This window comes from Anarhichas minor, unplaced genomic scaffold (assembly GCF_050575085.1).
Source record: "Anarhichas minor isolate MPS153535 unplaced genomic scaffold, ASM5057508v1 ptg000016l, whole genome shotgun sequence".
Taxonomy (NCBI): domain Eukaryota; kingdom Metazoa; phylum Chordata; class Actinopteri; order Perciformes; family Anarhichadidae; genus Anarhichas; species Anarhichas minor.
In genome coordinates, this window is record NW_027466462.1 from 1,958,463 (window position 1) to 1,976,789 (window position 18,327).

General features: G+C 42.1%; 2 protein-coding genes across 2 annotated transcripts; one reads left to right on the forward strand and one right to left on the reverse strand.

The window, feature by feature from the left end:
- Positions 1 to 1,209: 1,209 nt before the first annotated feature.
- On the forward strand, positions 1,210 to 8,700 carry rab39bb (RAB39B, member RAS oncogene family b). The gene is made up of 4 exons (XM_076092385.1): positions 1,210 to 1,485; positions 3,452 to 3,712; positions 7,785 to 7,965; positions 8,432 to 8,700. The coding sequence occupies exons 2-4, from the start codon at positions 3,498 to 3,500 to the stop codon at positions 8,675 to 8,677; spliced, it is 642 nt and encodes a 213-aa protein (XP_075948500.1). The 5' UTR covers positions 1,210 to 1,485; positions 3,452 to 3,497; the 3' UTR covers positions 8,678 to 8,700.
- Positions 8,701 to 13,578: 4,878 nt separating this feature from the next.
- vbp1 (von Hippel-Lindau binding protein 1) lies at positions 13,579 to 16,314 on the reverse strand. Its single transcript, XM_076092386.1, has 6 exons — positions 16,158 to 16,314; positions 15,345 to 15,469; positions 14,970 to 15,036; positions 14,784 to 14,882; positions 14,527 to 14,665; positions 13,579 to 14,246 (listed from the first exon to the last, which is right to left on the reverse strand). The coding sequence occupies exons 1-6, from the start codon at positions 16,236 to 16,238 to the stop codon at positions 14,170 to 14,172; spliced, it is 588 nt and encodes a 195-aa protein (XP_075948501.1). The 5' UTR covers positions 16,239 to 16,314; the 3' UTR covers positions 13,579 to 14,169.
- Positions 16,315 to 18,327: the final 2,013 nt, after the last annotated feature.

Sequence of the window (18,327 nt, forward strand, 5' to 3'; positions counted from 1 at the left end):
TTTAAAGACATATAGTGAAACTGCATAAATGGGAAACGAAAATGATTTTAATGTGTTATTGTTTTGACTGAATCTGTGTTTCTTCTTTTTTCATTGTCTTGTGAGGACAAGTGTGTCTTTCATAAATAAGATGGACAGTATCTGACGCTATAATATGAATTTCGGAAAGGTTGTGTTTGATGAAACTGTGTCTACAATATCTCGAGATAAACGAGGGCTTCCTGCCTCGTGATGAGATGTAGAGATGACCTGGTTGTGGTTGTTGATTGAAATACTTCTGGTAAGGCGGTTTCTATACAAAATAATAGAAACAACAACAAAACACAAAGATAAAGACATGCAAAAAATGCATGACACTACACTAGACATTACTTTTTCTTTTAACTTCAAACCACCTCACATACTAACTCGAAGAACCTACAAAATAATCCCAAATCTTAATCGTATCCTTAAATCCACATCTTGAAACTCCCTAAAAGCTAAAACTCTCTTCTTGTCTTTATGAAGACAGCTGACCGCTCACGAGTGCAGAAAACACAACAAACGCAACAAAGGTCCAGAGCTGCGTGCGGAAAAAAAAACTACACCTCCCATGGCTGCAGCTCGCCCATTTCCGGGTCTGCGCACTGACGAGTGCGCACATGGACGGCGCACTGGCGCAGTGAGTGTGCAGCTTCCTCTTGCACTGAACAAACAAACAAACAAACAAACATAGTATTAATAAAATACAAAATAAAAAGCACATTTCCCTAGAGTGTCTGTTTTTCTAATGTATGATCTTTAAACGTGTATTTACTTGTACTCATACTGCATGAATTTCTACTTTTTATTATATTATTAACACAATCTAATACGAATAAAACCATCCACAATATTCTCCTTATTACTTTAGAGTAATGTGTCTGTTATTGTCTTCACTAGACTCTATTCTAAGGTTGCCCGTGGTCGTTTTTCTTCAGTGTTGCGCCTCTCCACGGTGCTTTACGGCAGTGGTACTGATGCGGGATGAGTCAGGCGATATGATGCTGCTGCTCCTGCTGCCATTTCATCAGCAGCGAAACCCTACAAACACGCCACCAAACACAGAAGTGATACCGCGGGATTCCCCCCCCTCCCTTCTCTCTGACAGCGAGCCTCCTGCATTCAGAAACGCATCCGCGCGTCTCGGGTGAGGAAACTCGTTTTTGTCGTGGCTCCGGGTGAACGCGCAAGATCCGGTTTTCCATTTCCATTTTATTTGCACCTGCTTTGAATGCGTTTTGCCGTTCAGCTCTCGGTCGGGCCCTGACATCAACAAGGAAATCAGCCCACGGCCCTGCTGTGCTCCAGCGTCCGTCTCAACACCGAGGCTCCCGAGGACCAGGATCCAGACAGACTCGTCGGTGCCATGGAGCGCACGCCGGCCTGGTCCTGAACGGCGCGAGGAAAACAGCGTGGAAAATAAAGAGAGCAACCATTCCGGCCTAAACTACACTCCTGCTCCAAGTAGGCTGTTTTTCTTTTAACCATTCACTGTCTGTAATATATGCATCATGTCACGAGCGTTCGGCCTATTCTTCTTTCAGTCATGCTGTGCACCGGTCTAATAATAGCCTGCAGTAAAAACAATCTCTGCTATAAGACGTTTTAGGAGTCTAAAGCGTCTGGAGTCCATCTTGATTTAGACTCTCCATCAGATTTGCATTCAAACAGAAACTAAAAAAGAAACATTTAGGAACAAGAGATCATAAAGCCTCACATGAGGATGAATATGACAGTTTTTTTGGTGTGTAAATGCACGTGATATGCGATATGCATCCGGTGTGAGAGCCCACAAGGCTGCTATTCACCGGGGATTCGGCCACTAATGTTTGCATACCGACCGAGCGACGCAACCCGACTCCACGGAGGGTGTGATGGGAGGCGGCATGTGTCTGGCTCCCTGCCCGCCGGATGATGGCCTGGTCAGGGAGTAATGAAATACAATATAATGTCCTCAAAAGATCATCCTCTTTACCACAGACCCACTGCTGAAAATAACAAGAATACATGCGAATTAAAAACAGAAAATGTACCAGAATTATCAGCTAAATAAAGTATCTGAAGTACCCATGATACAGAACTGCTTTCCCAGTTATAGAATATTTTATTGTTCTGTTATCAGAAAGAAAATACACGTAAGAGCATTTTGTTGTTGTAGGTCATCAATGTGGAGCCAATTTTATGGTTGTATACTACTGGGTAGAGTATCATATAAACATAATGTGTATACCATTTTAAATACATGTATGGATTTTGAGATGTAGTGGAGTATAAAGTAGCATGGAATAAGAAATACTCAAAATAGAAGTATGTCAAAGTGTATTATTTATAATGTTTCACAGCTCATATCAAGGGGATGAAACAATGTGGAGAATGTTTGTTGAGCTGTTGAAGAAGTGTTGGGTCTCCTGACTCCTGATTCAGCCTTTACTTAAAGTACAAAAGCATTACGAGCAAAATATAAATATCAAAAACACAAGTATTATGCAGAACAATCAAGTACAGTAGAAGTACTGCAAATTTGTACTCAAGTAAAACATAGAGAAAGAAACCAGGCAGCAGGGTACTGAGGGTTCACACATTTAAATGCTAAAGCCTCGTATCACAAAGGGCACGAGGCCAATAATCCAAAAAGCAGATTTATTAAAACTTCAATTGATCCCGTGGAGTGACGAGGAAAACATAAGAGGATTTTCTCTCATATCTCGTGGTTCCACTTGACTCCCGCACTGAACACAATGAAGCACAGTTACGTGTGTGTGTGTGTGTGTGTGTGTGTGTGTGTGTGTGCAGGGGGGTCAGCAAAACCAATTAAAAGGTTGTGTTTCAGTAACTGAATCAAGGGAGAGTAAGTCCAGGAGTGTGTTATTGTTTTAAAATGACTGTTCATTGTTTGCGTTCAATAGTATCAGTACAGTCCTTCATGTTACAGACAGATTGAAGTTATTCGTGGTACTTTTACAAAGAATACCACGACTTTAGGAGAGTACAAGCCTCGTGACGCCAGTGAAGAACATACGATTAGGGTGGAACTTTCCACAGATGGGTCTACGTATAACTGTTTATGTTGGGTTCTAAGGAGAAAGGGTTCCAGGTGCTACCTTTATAAAAGGTGCTACCAGGAACCAAAAAGGGGTTTCCTAGGTGGGCAAGAAGAACACTGGTTCTAGTTGCATCTTTATTTCTAAAAGTGTAGTATGCTGCAGTAAAATGAGTAGTAGATGTAGTTAGTATTATTATTATTATTACAGATATTATAGAAGAAACTCGTATAAATCAATATACAGCAGAGTCACATTACAATCATAGTTTACTAGTATAAAGTATTATTGCTGCAGTTGTCAAATATTAAGAATATCGTGGACATATTTTGAGGGATAATCTAATGTTCTCTCTTTCTCTCGCTCTAACGCACGCACGCGCATTACAGACAGACAGACGCACCGGTGAGCGCGACAGACGGGCGAAGCCAAGTTATGGAGGCGATATGGCTCTATCAGTTCCGGCTGATCGTCATCGGGGACTCCACGGTGGGCAAGTCGTGTCTGATCCGGCGGTTCACGGAGGGCCGCTTCACCCAGGTGTCGGACCCCACCGTCGGCGTGGACTTCTTCTCCCGCCTGGTGGAGATCGAGCCGGGCAAGCGGATCAAGCTGCAGATCTGGGACACCGCGGGTCAGGAGCGCTTCAGGTGAGAGCAGCTGTGTGTGTGTGTGTGTGTGTGTGTGTGTGTGTGTGTGTGTGTGTGTGTGTGCGTGTGTGTGTGTGCGTGTGTGTGTGTGCGTGAGAAAGTTATGGTTGAGATATATCATAGAGTATTACATCATGATAGTACTATAATATGCCATAAGTGCTATCCCTAGCTATATAACATAAAACAGGGTCATATCTGGTATTATTTTGCCATGAAGAAAAGGTGGAAGAAGTATTCTATATATAAAAGTATATCACCTGAAAAAGAATACTTTAAGTAAAAAATATATAGGCTATTACTATCTAAATGTATGAAAGTATTAAAAGTAAAAGTTCTCATGTAGAATGACTCTGTTCAGTATATATAATATTACGATACTATTACATATTATATATAGTAATACTGCATAATGAGCTCACTATTTTACATATTGTTGAGTAGTTTGAGAGACGATGAATACAAATTAAAGTATTAGAGCCAAAACTACAATATCTATAAGTATAGCATAAGGAAAGTACCTCAAAGTTGTACTCAATACGTTGTAATATTTCAATATAAACATAGTGACAACGTGAGAAAGATAAAGACAAATTCTGATTTATTAATTAAATATGATTTATTATTAGGCATGAGACTTTACAGATACAACTTCCTACTTTGCAACACTTTTAAATCACAGACTGATGTAAAGAGACGATGAAACAACAAGTAGAAAGAGTTCGAGTTTCTCAAGCTGATCCAGCAGAACATTCACAGAGACATACGTCACAGCGACAGCTGATCTCTGGGAAATACAGTGCGGAATGAAAACCACAAAATGCCAAAAACAAGGAACTTAGAAATTCAGAAACTGAAAGAGTCACCCGAGGTGAAGCGCTCCACCGTGTCTGGATATTTAACTGGAAGAGAGTTGATTTTACAGAACTGAAGCAAACTAATTATTTCTAAAAATCACATGATTACAAGATTAGATATCTGATTAAGACCTAACACCAGACACACATTGTGTAAAATAGAGTATTATAGTGCGTCTATCAATAAAGAAACCTACGTTATATTTCTTAAAAAGACGATTAGTAGTTAATGTTGGGGAATGCTTGGAGTTTAACGACGTAGCCTGGAGGTCTCACAACGTGAATTGCTACCTGTGACTAACTTGTTTGCCTGCAAAAAAAGACAGAGCAGTTATTCAAATGAGATTTGAAGTTGATACAAGCCCAGAAAATGACCAGAGGGCTTGTTTCTAACAACATGAACACACGAAAGTGCTCTTAAGAGAGGAAATTAGCAAGAGTACATTTAAACGACACATAAACCAGCTTTGGTTTTGTGTCACACTGTCGATGCAGAGCTATTCTGGGACCTCTGTGAGCTCACGTATGCAGACGCCGTGCACTAATGAGGAGGATAAGGAGGTGCAAAGTTATGGAATCAAAAGCAGCCTGTGTGTGAAATCATTCCTCATTTACTGCAGTATGTTCTGTGTTTACTGTCCACCATTTTATTTGAGTGTGGAGATTTATGCTCCACTTCCCTGAACAAATAAATGAAAATGTCTCCATGGTGGGTTAGGGTTAGCAAAAGCAATTAACGCATTCTTTAAGTCCCGCCCCTCGAACACAGACTGGCCAATCGTAGCTGTGATCTGTAGCTTTTGCTTCTATCTTTATCTGTTTAACCTGTTGTCTCTGCTGAACCCTGGGTATGAATCCTTCAAATGAATATTGTAGACCCTTCTGTCTGTTTCTCTGTGAAATCGCTTTTCCAAAGATGTGATAATATTCATTGACGGTGTGCAGTCAGTGACAGTGTGGGCTCCATGTGAATGTAGCTCTGACAGCTTGACAGGCGGCGCTGAGCAAAAGGTCAATTAGTGTATCTTTCAAAGATGAGGCGTGTAACAATATTACCTTTACTGTACATTTGTTACATCTAATGTTGATGCACGACTCACAGACAAATGTATGTGCTAAAGAAAAATATTAAATATATGAAAATATAACAAATAACTGACACACATTTAAGTTTTTAACTTAAATGTGTGTGTGATTAGTTCAGTTTTAACTCCCACACGATACCCTTTCACTGACATTTCTACATATTTTGGATTCTGTGACTGTGAGTACGTGGACAGCCTCTGTTCCTCACATTCCTTGTTGAGAACACAGATCTCATCTCAGTCATTGTTGTGTCATACTTCCATGAATATATACACATACATGCGCTGCAAAAAGCAAAATCTAAGTAAGATGAAATATCTTAAATCAAGGCAACATATGCTTGTTTTTTGTCTGACAAGATGTTTCTTCTTATGTTCCAGCATTTCACTTGTTTCAGTCCTTAATTATCGTATTTTCACAGTCGTATACTTCAACAGTTTAACTACAGAAATGATGTGTAAAAGGGTGAGGCGCTGATTAGATATTGCCTCAGAGCTGTCCAGGTGTCTTCTGTGGAGCTGTTGAAAACAGTAGGCGCAGGTTCAATTCAATTGAATTTATTTTGTATAGCTCAAAATCACGAATCACATATTTGCCTCAGAGGGCTTTACAATCTGCACACATACGAGATCCTCTGTCCCAGGACCCTCACACCGGAACAGGAACAACTCCCCCAAACACCCTTTAACGGGGAGAAGAGAGGGAGAGACCTGTGGGAGAGCAACAGAGGAGGCATCCTCTCCCAGGATGGACAGAAGTGCAATAGATGTCATGTGTACAGAATGAACAACATTTACAGAGTTACAACACATTCAACGCATATGACAGAACCACGGCAGGAGGCAAGACCAGGGTCCAGGTATCACCAGGATCCACGTAAACCTGCGAGGTGGGAAAGCACAGAGAGTGAGAATGAGAGCATAAAAACACCGTCCTGATGTACATCGGACACTGGAAGTACCCTAACGCATGTTGGCACATGATTTGAAGACTGGCCACCCCCCCCTATGACACTATTGAAACCGCAGCCCAACACAGCGACATGTCACCGTGCAGGACTTAAGAGACGCGACTGTCTCTCCCCGACAGTTCACGCTCACTGTCACGATCCGAGCAACCAGGGAAATTACTCTTGCATATGTCACAATATGTCTACCTCAAGTCTGTAACCCCCCCCCCCCTCGTTATGTTGACGTTGTCTCTGTGGGGACATTGTGGGAGGACGAGACGCATCATAAGGGGGCTGGTGTGCGTTTGTTTGTGTGCGTGCAGAGTGTCACATTTGATCAAAAGCTGGAGCAGCAACTCTCCTCCCAGACGAGGCGGCAGCGTTTGTTTAGTAAAATCAAACAGCAGTTCTAACTGTGAAAGGCTGATAATGATACTCAACGCGCTGTGCAGGGAGTCACTGGAGAGACAGGGCACGTTGTTAGTGAACCCATGTGTTCTATTTCATATTTAGGTACAATTATTGATGAGAAAAGATGCATTAAAAAGAAAAGAGTTAAAATAATATAAACTTGCGACTTGAACTCACTTTTTAAAGTGAATGATACAAAATGATATAAAAGTTATTTAAATAACACTGTCCTTGCTCTGTCCTGTTATATATTTTGTTATTTAAATCATCAAAATAAGCAAAACTGGTCCCAATAGCTGGCAGAGATCTATGATCAGCTGTCTCATACGTCTCCTCTCCATCTAATTTGTTCCAACTTCTCAGCTCCGTCACGCGACACCTCCATCACTTCTGCTTCTGCTTCTTTCTTTCACACGTCTTGTCGTCAGACTCTCCCTCTGAATATCTCTCCCTCTGGATTTGTCTTGTTATACCTTTCACTGAATGTGTCATAGCTATCATCCTCTAGATCCTGAACAGAGATAATAGTCTTTGCACAAACCCCAAGAGTCAAACGTTAATCTGTGTGTGTCTGCTGTAAACTGCGAGATCTGCTCATTTTCAGGTTCAAATTTGTATTTTGGGTTTCTACTAGAACATGTTTGTTTGTCTGAAACGCTCCGTTTTAGTGTCTGATCAGGTGTAGCGGCAGTTACAGCTACTTCACAATGAATTACTTACACATTCATTTAAATCTTTACCTTCCCCTCCACCCTTGCACCCTGTGCAGGTCCATCACCAGGGCTTACTACCGTAACTCCGTGGGCGGGCTCCTCCTGTTCGACATCACCAACCGCCGCTCCTTCCAGAACGTCCACGACTGGCTGGAGGAGGCTCGCAGCCACGTCCAGCCCCACAGCATCGTCTTCCTATTGGTGGGCCACAAGTGTGACCTGGAGGCCCAGCGCCAGGTGTGTGAAGTAGAAAAGTGAACGCGGCATATTGATATTAATAACGAGGCTGTGTCGAGTTCAAATGTGTTGCTGGGGACGGAGGCTGTTTTAAATGTTATGTAATACACAATTTAACAAAGTCTGCAGCATTAAAAATAACCTTGTGTTCACATTTAGATCAGACGTGGGTCAGCATTGTTTGTTCAATTCTCTCGGGGCGGTTGGCAGACAGGAAGCAGAAATATCACTATCGAAAATGTAGACTTTACAGGATGTCCACACCCATTTAATACCATGTTGTAGGACTCCTCTGGATGCATGGAAGTCTATGAGAAAATGACTCTACATCTAGTTAGTATAAAGAAAGCTTTTAGAAATCTGGATTTGAGTCTCCGGAGGTTCTCTTGTAATTCTCAGAGGGTGTGTTACATCTACCAACTCTTGACCGTCCGAAGTTTCATCTCATCTCATTTTGGTCTTCTAGGTGACCCGCCAGGAAGCGGAGAAGCTCGCGGGGGCTTACGGGATGCGCTACGTCGAGACGTCGGCCCGCGACGCCATCAACGTGGAGCACGCCTTCACCGAGCTGACCAAGGACATCTTCGCCCTGGTGCGGTCCGGCGACATCACAATCCAGGAGGGCTGGGAAGGCGTGAAGAGCGGGTTCGTCCCCAATGTTGTTCACTCCTCGGAGGAAGTGACCAAGAGCGACCGCCGCTGTCTGTGTTGATCTGGGAAGAGTTTTGGGACTGAAGGTGAACAAGGGGGGGGGGGGAGGGATCCAGGAAGGATTCAGAGGAGAGGAGCTGACGGACTGCAGGTGTCAGCTCCTCTGCTGTTCTCTGTTCAGACTGGATACAGAAGAGGGTGTTTGAGGACTTTCAATGAAGGAAGAAGATGCGGACGAACACCTTGAACATGGGTGGACACCTGAAGGGTTGTGCCCATTTCTGTATACGTTTTGTTTCTCGGAGAGGAAGGATCACAGATGCTCATTTACTTGCGAGGGCTCCCGTGATTCAGTTCCTTTAGTTTTGGGCTTCCTGCTTGGAAATCCCTCCCTAAACGTCTTAGAAAGAGGATCCATTTTGGTTTCTTGCCAATCATCAATACAAACTCTAGACTAATCTGTCTTTCTCCCATCATCTCGCATCCCACTACTTCTTAATCCTCTCCTCTCCTCCAATATGCAATTACATGATCACATACCAAACGATCACTGTTTACGTTGGTCCGAGCACATATCATTTGAAAAAAAGTTACGTCGGCGCCCTCGTTAACAAGAGTCGCGATTCTCTTGTGCCGACGTTCCACCATCAGAGGTCAATGGAGGAGTCCAGGAGGTCCTACGCTTAGTGAGGGAAGATTCCAATGAAATTGACAACATGGTGAAATCCACACTATAACAAACACCGTCACTCATCCAGGTCCTGATAGAGAGGAGAGAGAACGTGTACAGCTTAACTGACCGAGGTGGACTTGTTGGACTCGCTTAACAACACCTCGCTGTCTGCCTTTAACTGGGGACTTGTTAAGGTGGACTAAACGGAGGGTTCGAGCCAGAAAGCACCTTAACAGCCAAGTCCACCTTAACTGTGGAGCCTCATTTGGGACTTTTGAAGATGCACACGGTGGAGATTCTTGAAAGCAAAGACCAGACCACCACTGACTCAACTAAAGAACAGTTATTATAATTATCGACAATGCACGGACGATGTAATCATGCAAAGAAAGTCCAATTGGCCGACATCAAACCAACCCAACACAGCACCGGCACGGGGAAACAGAGCTCAAAGTTTGTCCAGAGCAAGTGGTTTAAATGCCTTTTCTTTATTTGTGTGCGCAATATCTCATCAAACCTTTATTTTCATTATAACACACTGCAGTGCTACAGGCTGATGTTCCCGGCATAGTTACTGACAGTTACACTTTGAAACTACACATTTTGTATGGATCGGGTAGCGTCTTAAACTGCAACTAAGACTGATTTGGGAGGCGGGTTTGGATGCATTCTAGCCAGATGTTGAAATGGTGTAGATGCATCTGTCTTGGAGAGACGTACACTCAGTTGCCGGGGTATTAGGTACAACTAGATCATTTTTGGAAGATGTATTTTGTGGTGCTGGAGTTGTATTACATCATACAGTGAGGCGTTTCTGTTTCTATACTCTGAGAGATTAGAGAGGTTCTACCCTAAGGAACCCTTTCTTGAAGAAAGAGGTTTTCAAGGGTTCTTTGTGAGACTAAGGGTGACATTAAGAACCTTTTTTGAAGAAAAGGTTCTAAAGGAATAGTGTATGAGTTTGTCTTCATTGATATAAATGGATTCGACATATTAGAAACACCTCCCAGTATGATGCAACATCATTTGACTCTAAAACGACTCCACACTAAAGCTGAACATTGTAACCCGACAGACTAATTGTGAGCAAACGTTTGTGTCGCCAGTGGAGAGTCACATGTGACTAAATCATAACACGGTTCAAAACTCAACTTTCTGTCCGTTGTGGTTCTGTGAGAATTGATCTTTTCAGTCGGTTTTATTTGACGTCAGGCCGGTAGCTGAGGTTTCTTTAAATACCAAGTAAAGCCAGTGACTCACTCCGTTACATGATAGTTATATAAAAGAGTTTTCATGTGCGTTGGCGGGCTGATTACACCAGTAATCTAGACTCACATTCAAACTACATATTCTGAGATTAGCTCTGGACCAAATATATTCATCTGTTTTATGTTTATCAACCGACATACTCGGACATATTTGCTATCATTAAATTATTATTTAAACACTGACAAACAGAGATTCTCAGCATTGTAAGCAATTAAATGCACCGACTCTACCTGAAGCGCCCGGATGGCTCGGTGTAGATCTGCGTTTCTATAGATTCTGTTTTGCAGAAATCTTTTCTTTTCATGTAACTGGATTAGCATTTTATTCTTGGTCCTTAATCTGATGCACACTCGATCCTTGCTATGATCTCTGCGCTATTTATTTCTTCCAACGCCTTTCCCCCCCCGCAGTTCATCCATCTTTGCTCCATCTTTTCACACGGTATGCCTTCTTTGTCTCCAAAGAGTTCAGCTTGTGTTATCTTATTTTTACATGAATGTATCAGCAGGAGAAAGTTGAGATTTAAACACCGGGTTGTCGTATAAGAGACGTTTAAATGAGTCAAAGCAGCTCTGATTGTTAGAAAACAACTTTGACAAAAAGGTGATTTAGATGTTTTGAGACTTGATTGGGAAATGATTCTAATGATAGTCCACTCCCTGAGTTTAACACGCTGCATTATTCCTTATTGAAATAAGAGAAAGGCTTTCAGATACCTGTGTTTATGAAATTGGACATTGAAGGTTTTGTTTTATCCAACAACTTTTCTTTTCTCTGTTTGCTAAATCTTCGGCAGGACTTTCTACCGACGCACTTTTAAATGTTCCCAAGTGAACGTGGTGGAGTAGACGGTTCAGGAGTGTCACGGTCTGTGTGGGTGGGTGTGGATTTAGTCCTCACGGTCTGCCAAGACCCTCTCACCAGACGCCAGCCAGCCGGCAGACCGGCTCAGCTGTTGGACATCTCTAAGCTTCGTTATGTTCACTCTGCTTCTGGCTTGACTGGCGTCACGTTACTCATCCAAATCTCACCAACAGAGCAAATAAGCTTATTTCCCAAAACGTTGGACTATCGAATGTCTCTCTTCTAAACTGTATGTTTCTGTTTGTGGCTAACGAGCTGCTTCACCCGCCAAAATAATCTGGAGCCCACATTTCATTCTAGTAATCCGATGATGATATAGAATCGGGCTCAGCTGAAGCTATTAGTTTGAATATTGACTCCCTTTGATTTAGCTCACAGATAGTTTAAAGGGGATGAAGTTTGACCTGAAGCCGTGTTTCCTACCGATGTGTCAGCCCTGCCATCAAACGCATGCATCTGTTGGGTAACAGCTGTTCCTGCCCTCACAGGAGCCGTTGGTGCAACGACGACGACGATGTTTCACTTCAACCCTCTGAGCTGTACAGACTGAGCTGTACATCACCGTCTTTAGCCCCGCTGGGGTGAAGCAGACAGTCTCTCTTCCTCTGCTCTAGTTGTCTCTCAACAAACTGAAATGTACTAAAAAAATGAATAAAACGTGACTAGAAAAATAAACTCATTCTCACTGTTTATCTGTTTTATTACACACGGTTGTATCTGTGAGGTAGTTGAGAGGAAGGATGTCGGGAATAAAACTAAGAATATTATTGCTAAATATATTTAAAAACTGAAACTTTTTTCAAGGCAACTTTTACATCTTCCTCCAAAACTGTCCATGATTGAGTTTACATTTCTGAGTAATAGTGTAAAGTAACATTAACAGAGTAACACAAACTTATTGGAGATAAACCGGAGAGAATCCTAGAGAACGACTCTCAGGTGACCATGGACCCACCTGAAGGGTCCCGCTCTGCAGGATGGAGGGACTCGCTGTCCACTGAAGACCTCTACCTGGACCTCAAGACCACCAAGAACGTGTGCCGACAGACCTGCAGAAGTAGTTCTGAGGTCGCGGCCTTCATCCGGTCTTTGCAGGTCCACGTTTTTAATCGCACTCATCTCATGAAGCAGCTGCAGGAGGAGGAGGAGGCTCAGTGGTCACCGGTGTGGCTTCACTGTTTCTGCTTACGTCATCGTGGATTTCCCCACACACTCAACATGGACAATGAACAGATTGAAATGTATTCTTGATGACTAAACTTCTTAAATTAAGAGTTATGAGGACGATATATCATGGAATTGGCAGCATTTATGTTTCTTTGATTTAATCAGTTTATAAAGTCATGTTAAGAGTTAAAGCTGTCTTACTGGACAGGAGGACCAGCTTGTTCTGATGTTTTGTGATCTTCACTGAACACACTTTGTTGTTAAATATTTCCACACATCCAATCATACAACATATTATTTAAGATAGAATTGTGTCCCAAAACCAAACAAATCTCGTCATTACGTCAATTCCTCGATATCTAAAAACCAACAAAATGCCTTTGAAAGGTTGTTTTCTTTCTCTAGCATCACCACACGATGCTTTTATGTGCTGCATGCTTTGCTGTAGTTCCACACGTCACCACCGGGTGGCAGCATTGAGGACACTAACCTCTACAAACTACAACCAGTCAGCTGATCTAACATCTCATGCAGAGAAGCAGCTTAAAGTGTTTCCTCTACAAGCTGCTTGTTCAGGCTTCTCTTTACAAAGTGTGAAGATGACGAGGCGGACGAGAGGAACACGGTCTCTTTTTAGGGGAACGTTAAAGACGAAGCTCCAGGACGGAGAAGAGGGAAGAACCGAGTCTCTTTTAACCGTCAATGGAAAAATATTTGATGTCTCTAAAAACAAGACATTTTTAATGTTAATCCATCAAAAATAGACAAATTTAAAAGGAGATTTATATATATTTTGTAATTGTAGGAATTTAGTCTATTTACGGAGCAATTGTAGTCCTCCGTACCAAACATCTTCTACTGTAAATAAATGTTATGTATCGTTTCCTCTCGACAGTCAAAAAGAAAAGAAAAATTAAATCAGACTTTCAAACTGCTTTTCTAACCCGAGTTCACCAGAAGAATAAAACACACAGATCACCACTTCAACGTCTCGTCTCTTTGCCCAAATGTTCTGTTTACTTCATTCATTGTTTAATGAGTACAGTGAGAGACAAATAAATACAGACAGAAGAGCGGCGAGGAGGAAGGGGGAGGAGGATGATGAAGAGGAGCAAGACCACCGCCACAAAGGCCCGACTGGTCCGATTCTGTGTTCTTCTGTCGTCCTACAAGCCTGATTCTACAGAGTGCGACGGCGACTCGCCGCCTTTCAACAACTAAAGAAGTCTCGTACGTGTGAACGTTGTTGCCGGTCAGTGAGGAGGAAAGAAAAGGCGACGCGAGAGAACCCTCGCTCAGAATCTTCCAAAGATAAACGGCAGAATACTTAAATCATTAAAAAGAATACAAAAAATGGCCGTGTTGCTTCAGGTTTTTTTGTTATTTTTTACTTGAAAAAATACTTTAAACAAATCAACAGAGGAGAGAGTTCCACTTCACAGAGGACACGTTCATTTCTAACGCGCCTCTGATCCGCCGAGCTCCGGGTGAAACATACACATGACTTGGGTTGCTTTCTTTATTTGATAAAGGAGAAGATGCTGAGCAGAGAGGTGTGTGTGCGTGTGTGTGTGATGGTATTAAGACTTGTCTGCTAATTTGAGGATGTTCTCTTTGCTCCGTCTCTTCACGTCCCAGTTGTAGACTCGTGCCATGTCTGAGGGGAGCAGCGAGTTAAAGGAACAAACAGCAAAACTCTTTCACATCTTTAGAGTCGGGAAGTGACCTGGACGTGAGCAGTTATATAAGCAGGCACGATATCTAAACTGTAGGTCTATAACCAGCAATTTCCTGACATTATTTCATATATCCAACAAAATAAAGTTCGTAATCAAACATGGTTTTCGTCCAGGAGACCGCCGTTTGCATCCCTGTGGAAAACAATCATGAAACACCTGCAACAACAGACCCGAGCTGCCTGCACTGTGGAAGGATACTGACTTCGGTGGTGGTGAACTGGTCTCGCAGGAAGTCCAGGTCGTCCTCGAGAGTCTCCAGGTTACGAGACGCCGTGGTCAGGTTCTTCTCTAGCAGCGCCTGGGCTTCGTCTATGTCATACTCTAACATGACGTTCGCCTGTATTAAGGGAGGAGGAGGAGATGTAGAGAGGACGACTTTACCCAGAAGTCACTGCTCAAATACCACATGCTCGTTTTGTTTTTGTAAATAAAACTTTAACGTGAGCTCTACTCACCCCGAGCCATAGGCAGACTTTGTCGGTGGGCGGCACCGAGGCCTTGCAGTAAACGTTGTCGGCCAACATGAAGTGTGTCTGCATGGGCGCCGTGGTCTCCTGAGGAAAACAACAACGGTTAAAATACCACCAGTTAAGATAAATCCCGAAGACTAAAGACTTAAAGTCTACACAGACGATACACACCTTCTTCTTCTGCATGTGTCGGAGGATTTCTAGCGTCTGTGTGATTTGTGGGATCTGGCTTTTCAACCTGAACATCGAGAGAAGTGAAACATTTCAGCAAGAAGCAACAAAGGCTTTAATGAAGTTATTACATTGTTATAATGTGGATTGTATTTATGTTTAATAAAACATTAAAGCTAACGACTAGCGGCCTCTGCACACCGTGTGATTTTGTGCCGTTACAAACCAAAATAACACTCATGACAGAACAATGCACAAGACGATTCCCCTTTCACTGGTGAGAAAACGCTTCTGCTCACGTTTGAGTTAAACGCTCATCAGCCCTCCAATAAGAAACAAAACGGTGTCACAGACGTGTCTTTCGGTCGGTGTTACCTGAGCTTCTTCTGCGACAGGTTGAGCTCCATGTACTTATATTTCTGGTACTGTTCGTCCAGCTTCCTCAGCGCCGAGTCTGCCGTCTCGTTGCCCGGCTGCTTCAAAAAAGAGTCGACATCCTCCTGAAGAGAGAGAGAGAGAGAGAGAGAGAGAGAGAGAGATTACATTTTCTGAAATGTTCAACACTGACTTTTGGTGATTTGGGGTAAATCTATAGACGCAAATTAACACCTACATGTTTATTATTATTCTTTCCAAGTATGAAATAGCCCAAAATCTAAAAATTCACCAGAGCATAAAAGACAATATTTTTGCCGTTTTAAGTACATTTTACTGATATACTTAACTACGTATTTTTACTGAAGGTTTGACTGACTTAAGTCCTTTTCCTCGTAGTTCATTATTGTCAATGTGTTGAGTATCTGAACACTTCTTCTACAGTATTAATATCAGCAGTGAATGGAGGAGATTGGAGGCAGCTAAACGCTATTATTGAAAGAGATGCATAAGCAGAGCAGCTAACAGGCTAACGTGTACCTAACTAAAATGTTTTTAAAAGCCCAAAGAAGAAAATAAAGTACAGTGAAAATGAGAAGCAGCTGGCACACAGACAGTTATGTCCATAGATGGAGGCGAGGAGCCGCCCAGCCTGCACACACAGCAGGATTAGCTCTCATGCTAACTGAGCTAACTAGCTCGTAGCCAGCATGACGCGCTGGCTACAAGTAGCATAAACGTCTGTTTTTAACGGTCTAGCCTCTTTGTGGACTTCTTATGATAAATACAATATTGATGTCATTATTTACGCACCACAAACACGGCTTCGGGGATCCCGAGGTGCTTCCTCTTTGTCGCCTGAACGGCATTGCTGTTGTCTATGGTCGCCGCCATCTTGGAGAGAGAAGCTAACGCCTTCCTGCCTCTTCCTTCCTTACGTCCAACCGTCTCAGGAGCAGCGTGGAGGCTCGCCTGACCTCTAGTGGCGACAGGCTGCAACTGCTTTTAGTGCTACTTCCGGTTCTAGTGGTCGAGGGAATTTAAAATAATTATTTTCATTCTCTATTAATATTAGATGATACATACAAGCCCAAAACATTTGTAGGCAAGACGGATTTGCATTTGTTATTTATATTATTTTAATTGTCTCTGCTACCATATAGGGTGGACGGGTGATTTGCTGATGTGTAAAGAAATTTACGAGGACGGCTGCCCTCTAGTGGCGACAGGCTACAACTGCTACTGGTGCTACTTCCGGTTCTAGTGGTCGAAGGGGTTTTAAATAATTATTTTAATTTTATATTAGTATTAGTTGATACATACAAGACCAAATATATTTGTAGGCTAAACGGATTTTAAATTTTTAATTCATATATATATATATATATATATATATATATATATATATATATATATATATATATATAGTTGCAGCCTAGTGGCGACAGCCTGCAAACTGCTTTTAGGGCTACTTCCGGTTCTAGTGGTCGAAGGGGTTTTAAAGAATTATTTTCATTCTCTATTAATATTAGTTGATACATACACGCCCAAAACAATTGTAGGCAAGACGGATTTCATTTATATTAATTTAATTGTCTCTGCTGCCATGTGGGTGGACGGGTGATTTGCTGATAGGGTGATATCAGTATTGTTGTGGAAAGAAATTGCTGAGGACTGTTACATTGAATGCTGGAATGTGAAGATACCTCATATAATTATTTTTATTATGTACATGCACTAATACTTTCTTTTTCCGTTGCTGTTTTGAATCAGTTTATAATGTTTGAGAAAAGCAAAAACAATATTCTTACTAGAAATTGTAATGTACTTTATTGTTCTAAGTTAAAAAGTTAACTTAAGTTTTCAGATCTGTCCTCATATAGTCTCACACATTAATTAAAATCATAACCTCCATATTCATCATACAAACACAGAACATGCAGCTCAACTCAAAGGACTTGCAGCACGGTGCACTTCTACCTCAGAGGGAAACTATTAAAACATTCATATTTTTGGATAAATGTTCCTGGTTTTGTTGCACATTCAGACAGTTTCACATCACGAGTAAATGTGCTGTGATGGTGTTCAGAGACGTGAGAGCTGCTGCGGGTTTACAAGCAAACAGTCTGCTGGTAGAACAATATAAAGGTTCATTTAATAGCATTAATACATATGAGCTTGACTTTAAAACATATACACAATGAAACAATGACCGTAAATAACAGCTGACTGTAACAGACAAACATCAAAGATGAATTCATGCTCCTCAGCAGTGTTTCAATACAAAGAACAGACTGATGGTTTCAGATCTAAGATGTAGATGACAGTAATGAACTGATGAAGAGTTCCATCAGAGTAATGAACTGATGAAGAGTCCCATCAGAGTAATGAACTGATGAAGAGTCCCATCAGAGTAATGAACCAGAGCTCTGATTCCTCTGTCGTCTATCAGGCTCTGAGGTCACACTGCTGGACAGACAGTGATGAAGAGGAGGATGAAGGAGGAGATGAAGAGCATCACACAGTGATGAAGAGGAGGATGAAGGAGGAGATGAAGACCATAGATAACTCCTCTCACTCCGCTACGACCAGCTGTGACTGAGCAGCTCATTCAGACATCAGATCATCACAACGAGACCTTCAGACGCTGCTTTGGACCCCCGACCTCTGACCTCTGAGAGACTAGATTCATCTTTGTCTGTATGGAGGAAATCATTGGATCTAGTTCTATAAGTGGAGAGTGATTCATTGGACCTTGTTTTATAGGCAGAGGAACTCGTTGAATGTTTTCTACACAGATAGTAACAAACACTCAGCAGAGTTACTACTACTATCAGTCCCAGTACACAGTAGAGGACGATCAATCCCCGTCTCTCTGCTTGTGATGGACTTCCTGTCGTTGAAGGATCTCTTCCTCCACTTGATGAGTTTGGTGTCTCAGGTTTGGGCCGATCCCTCTCTGCTGTAAAGAGACCAAACAAGT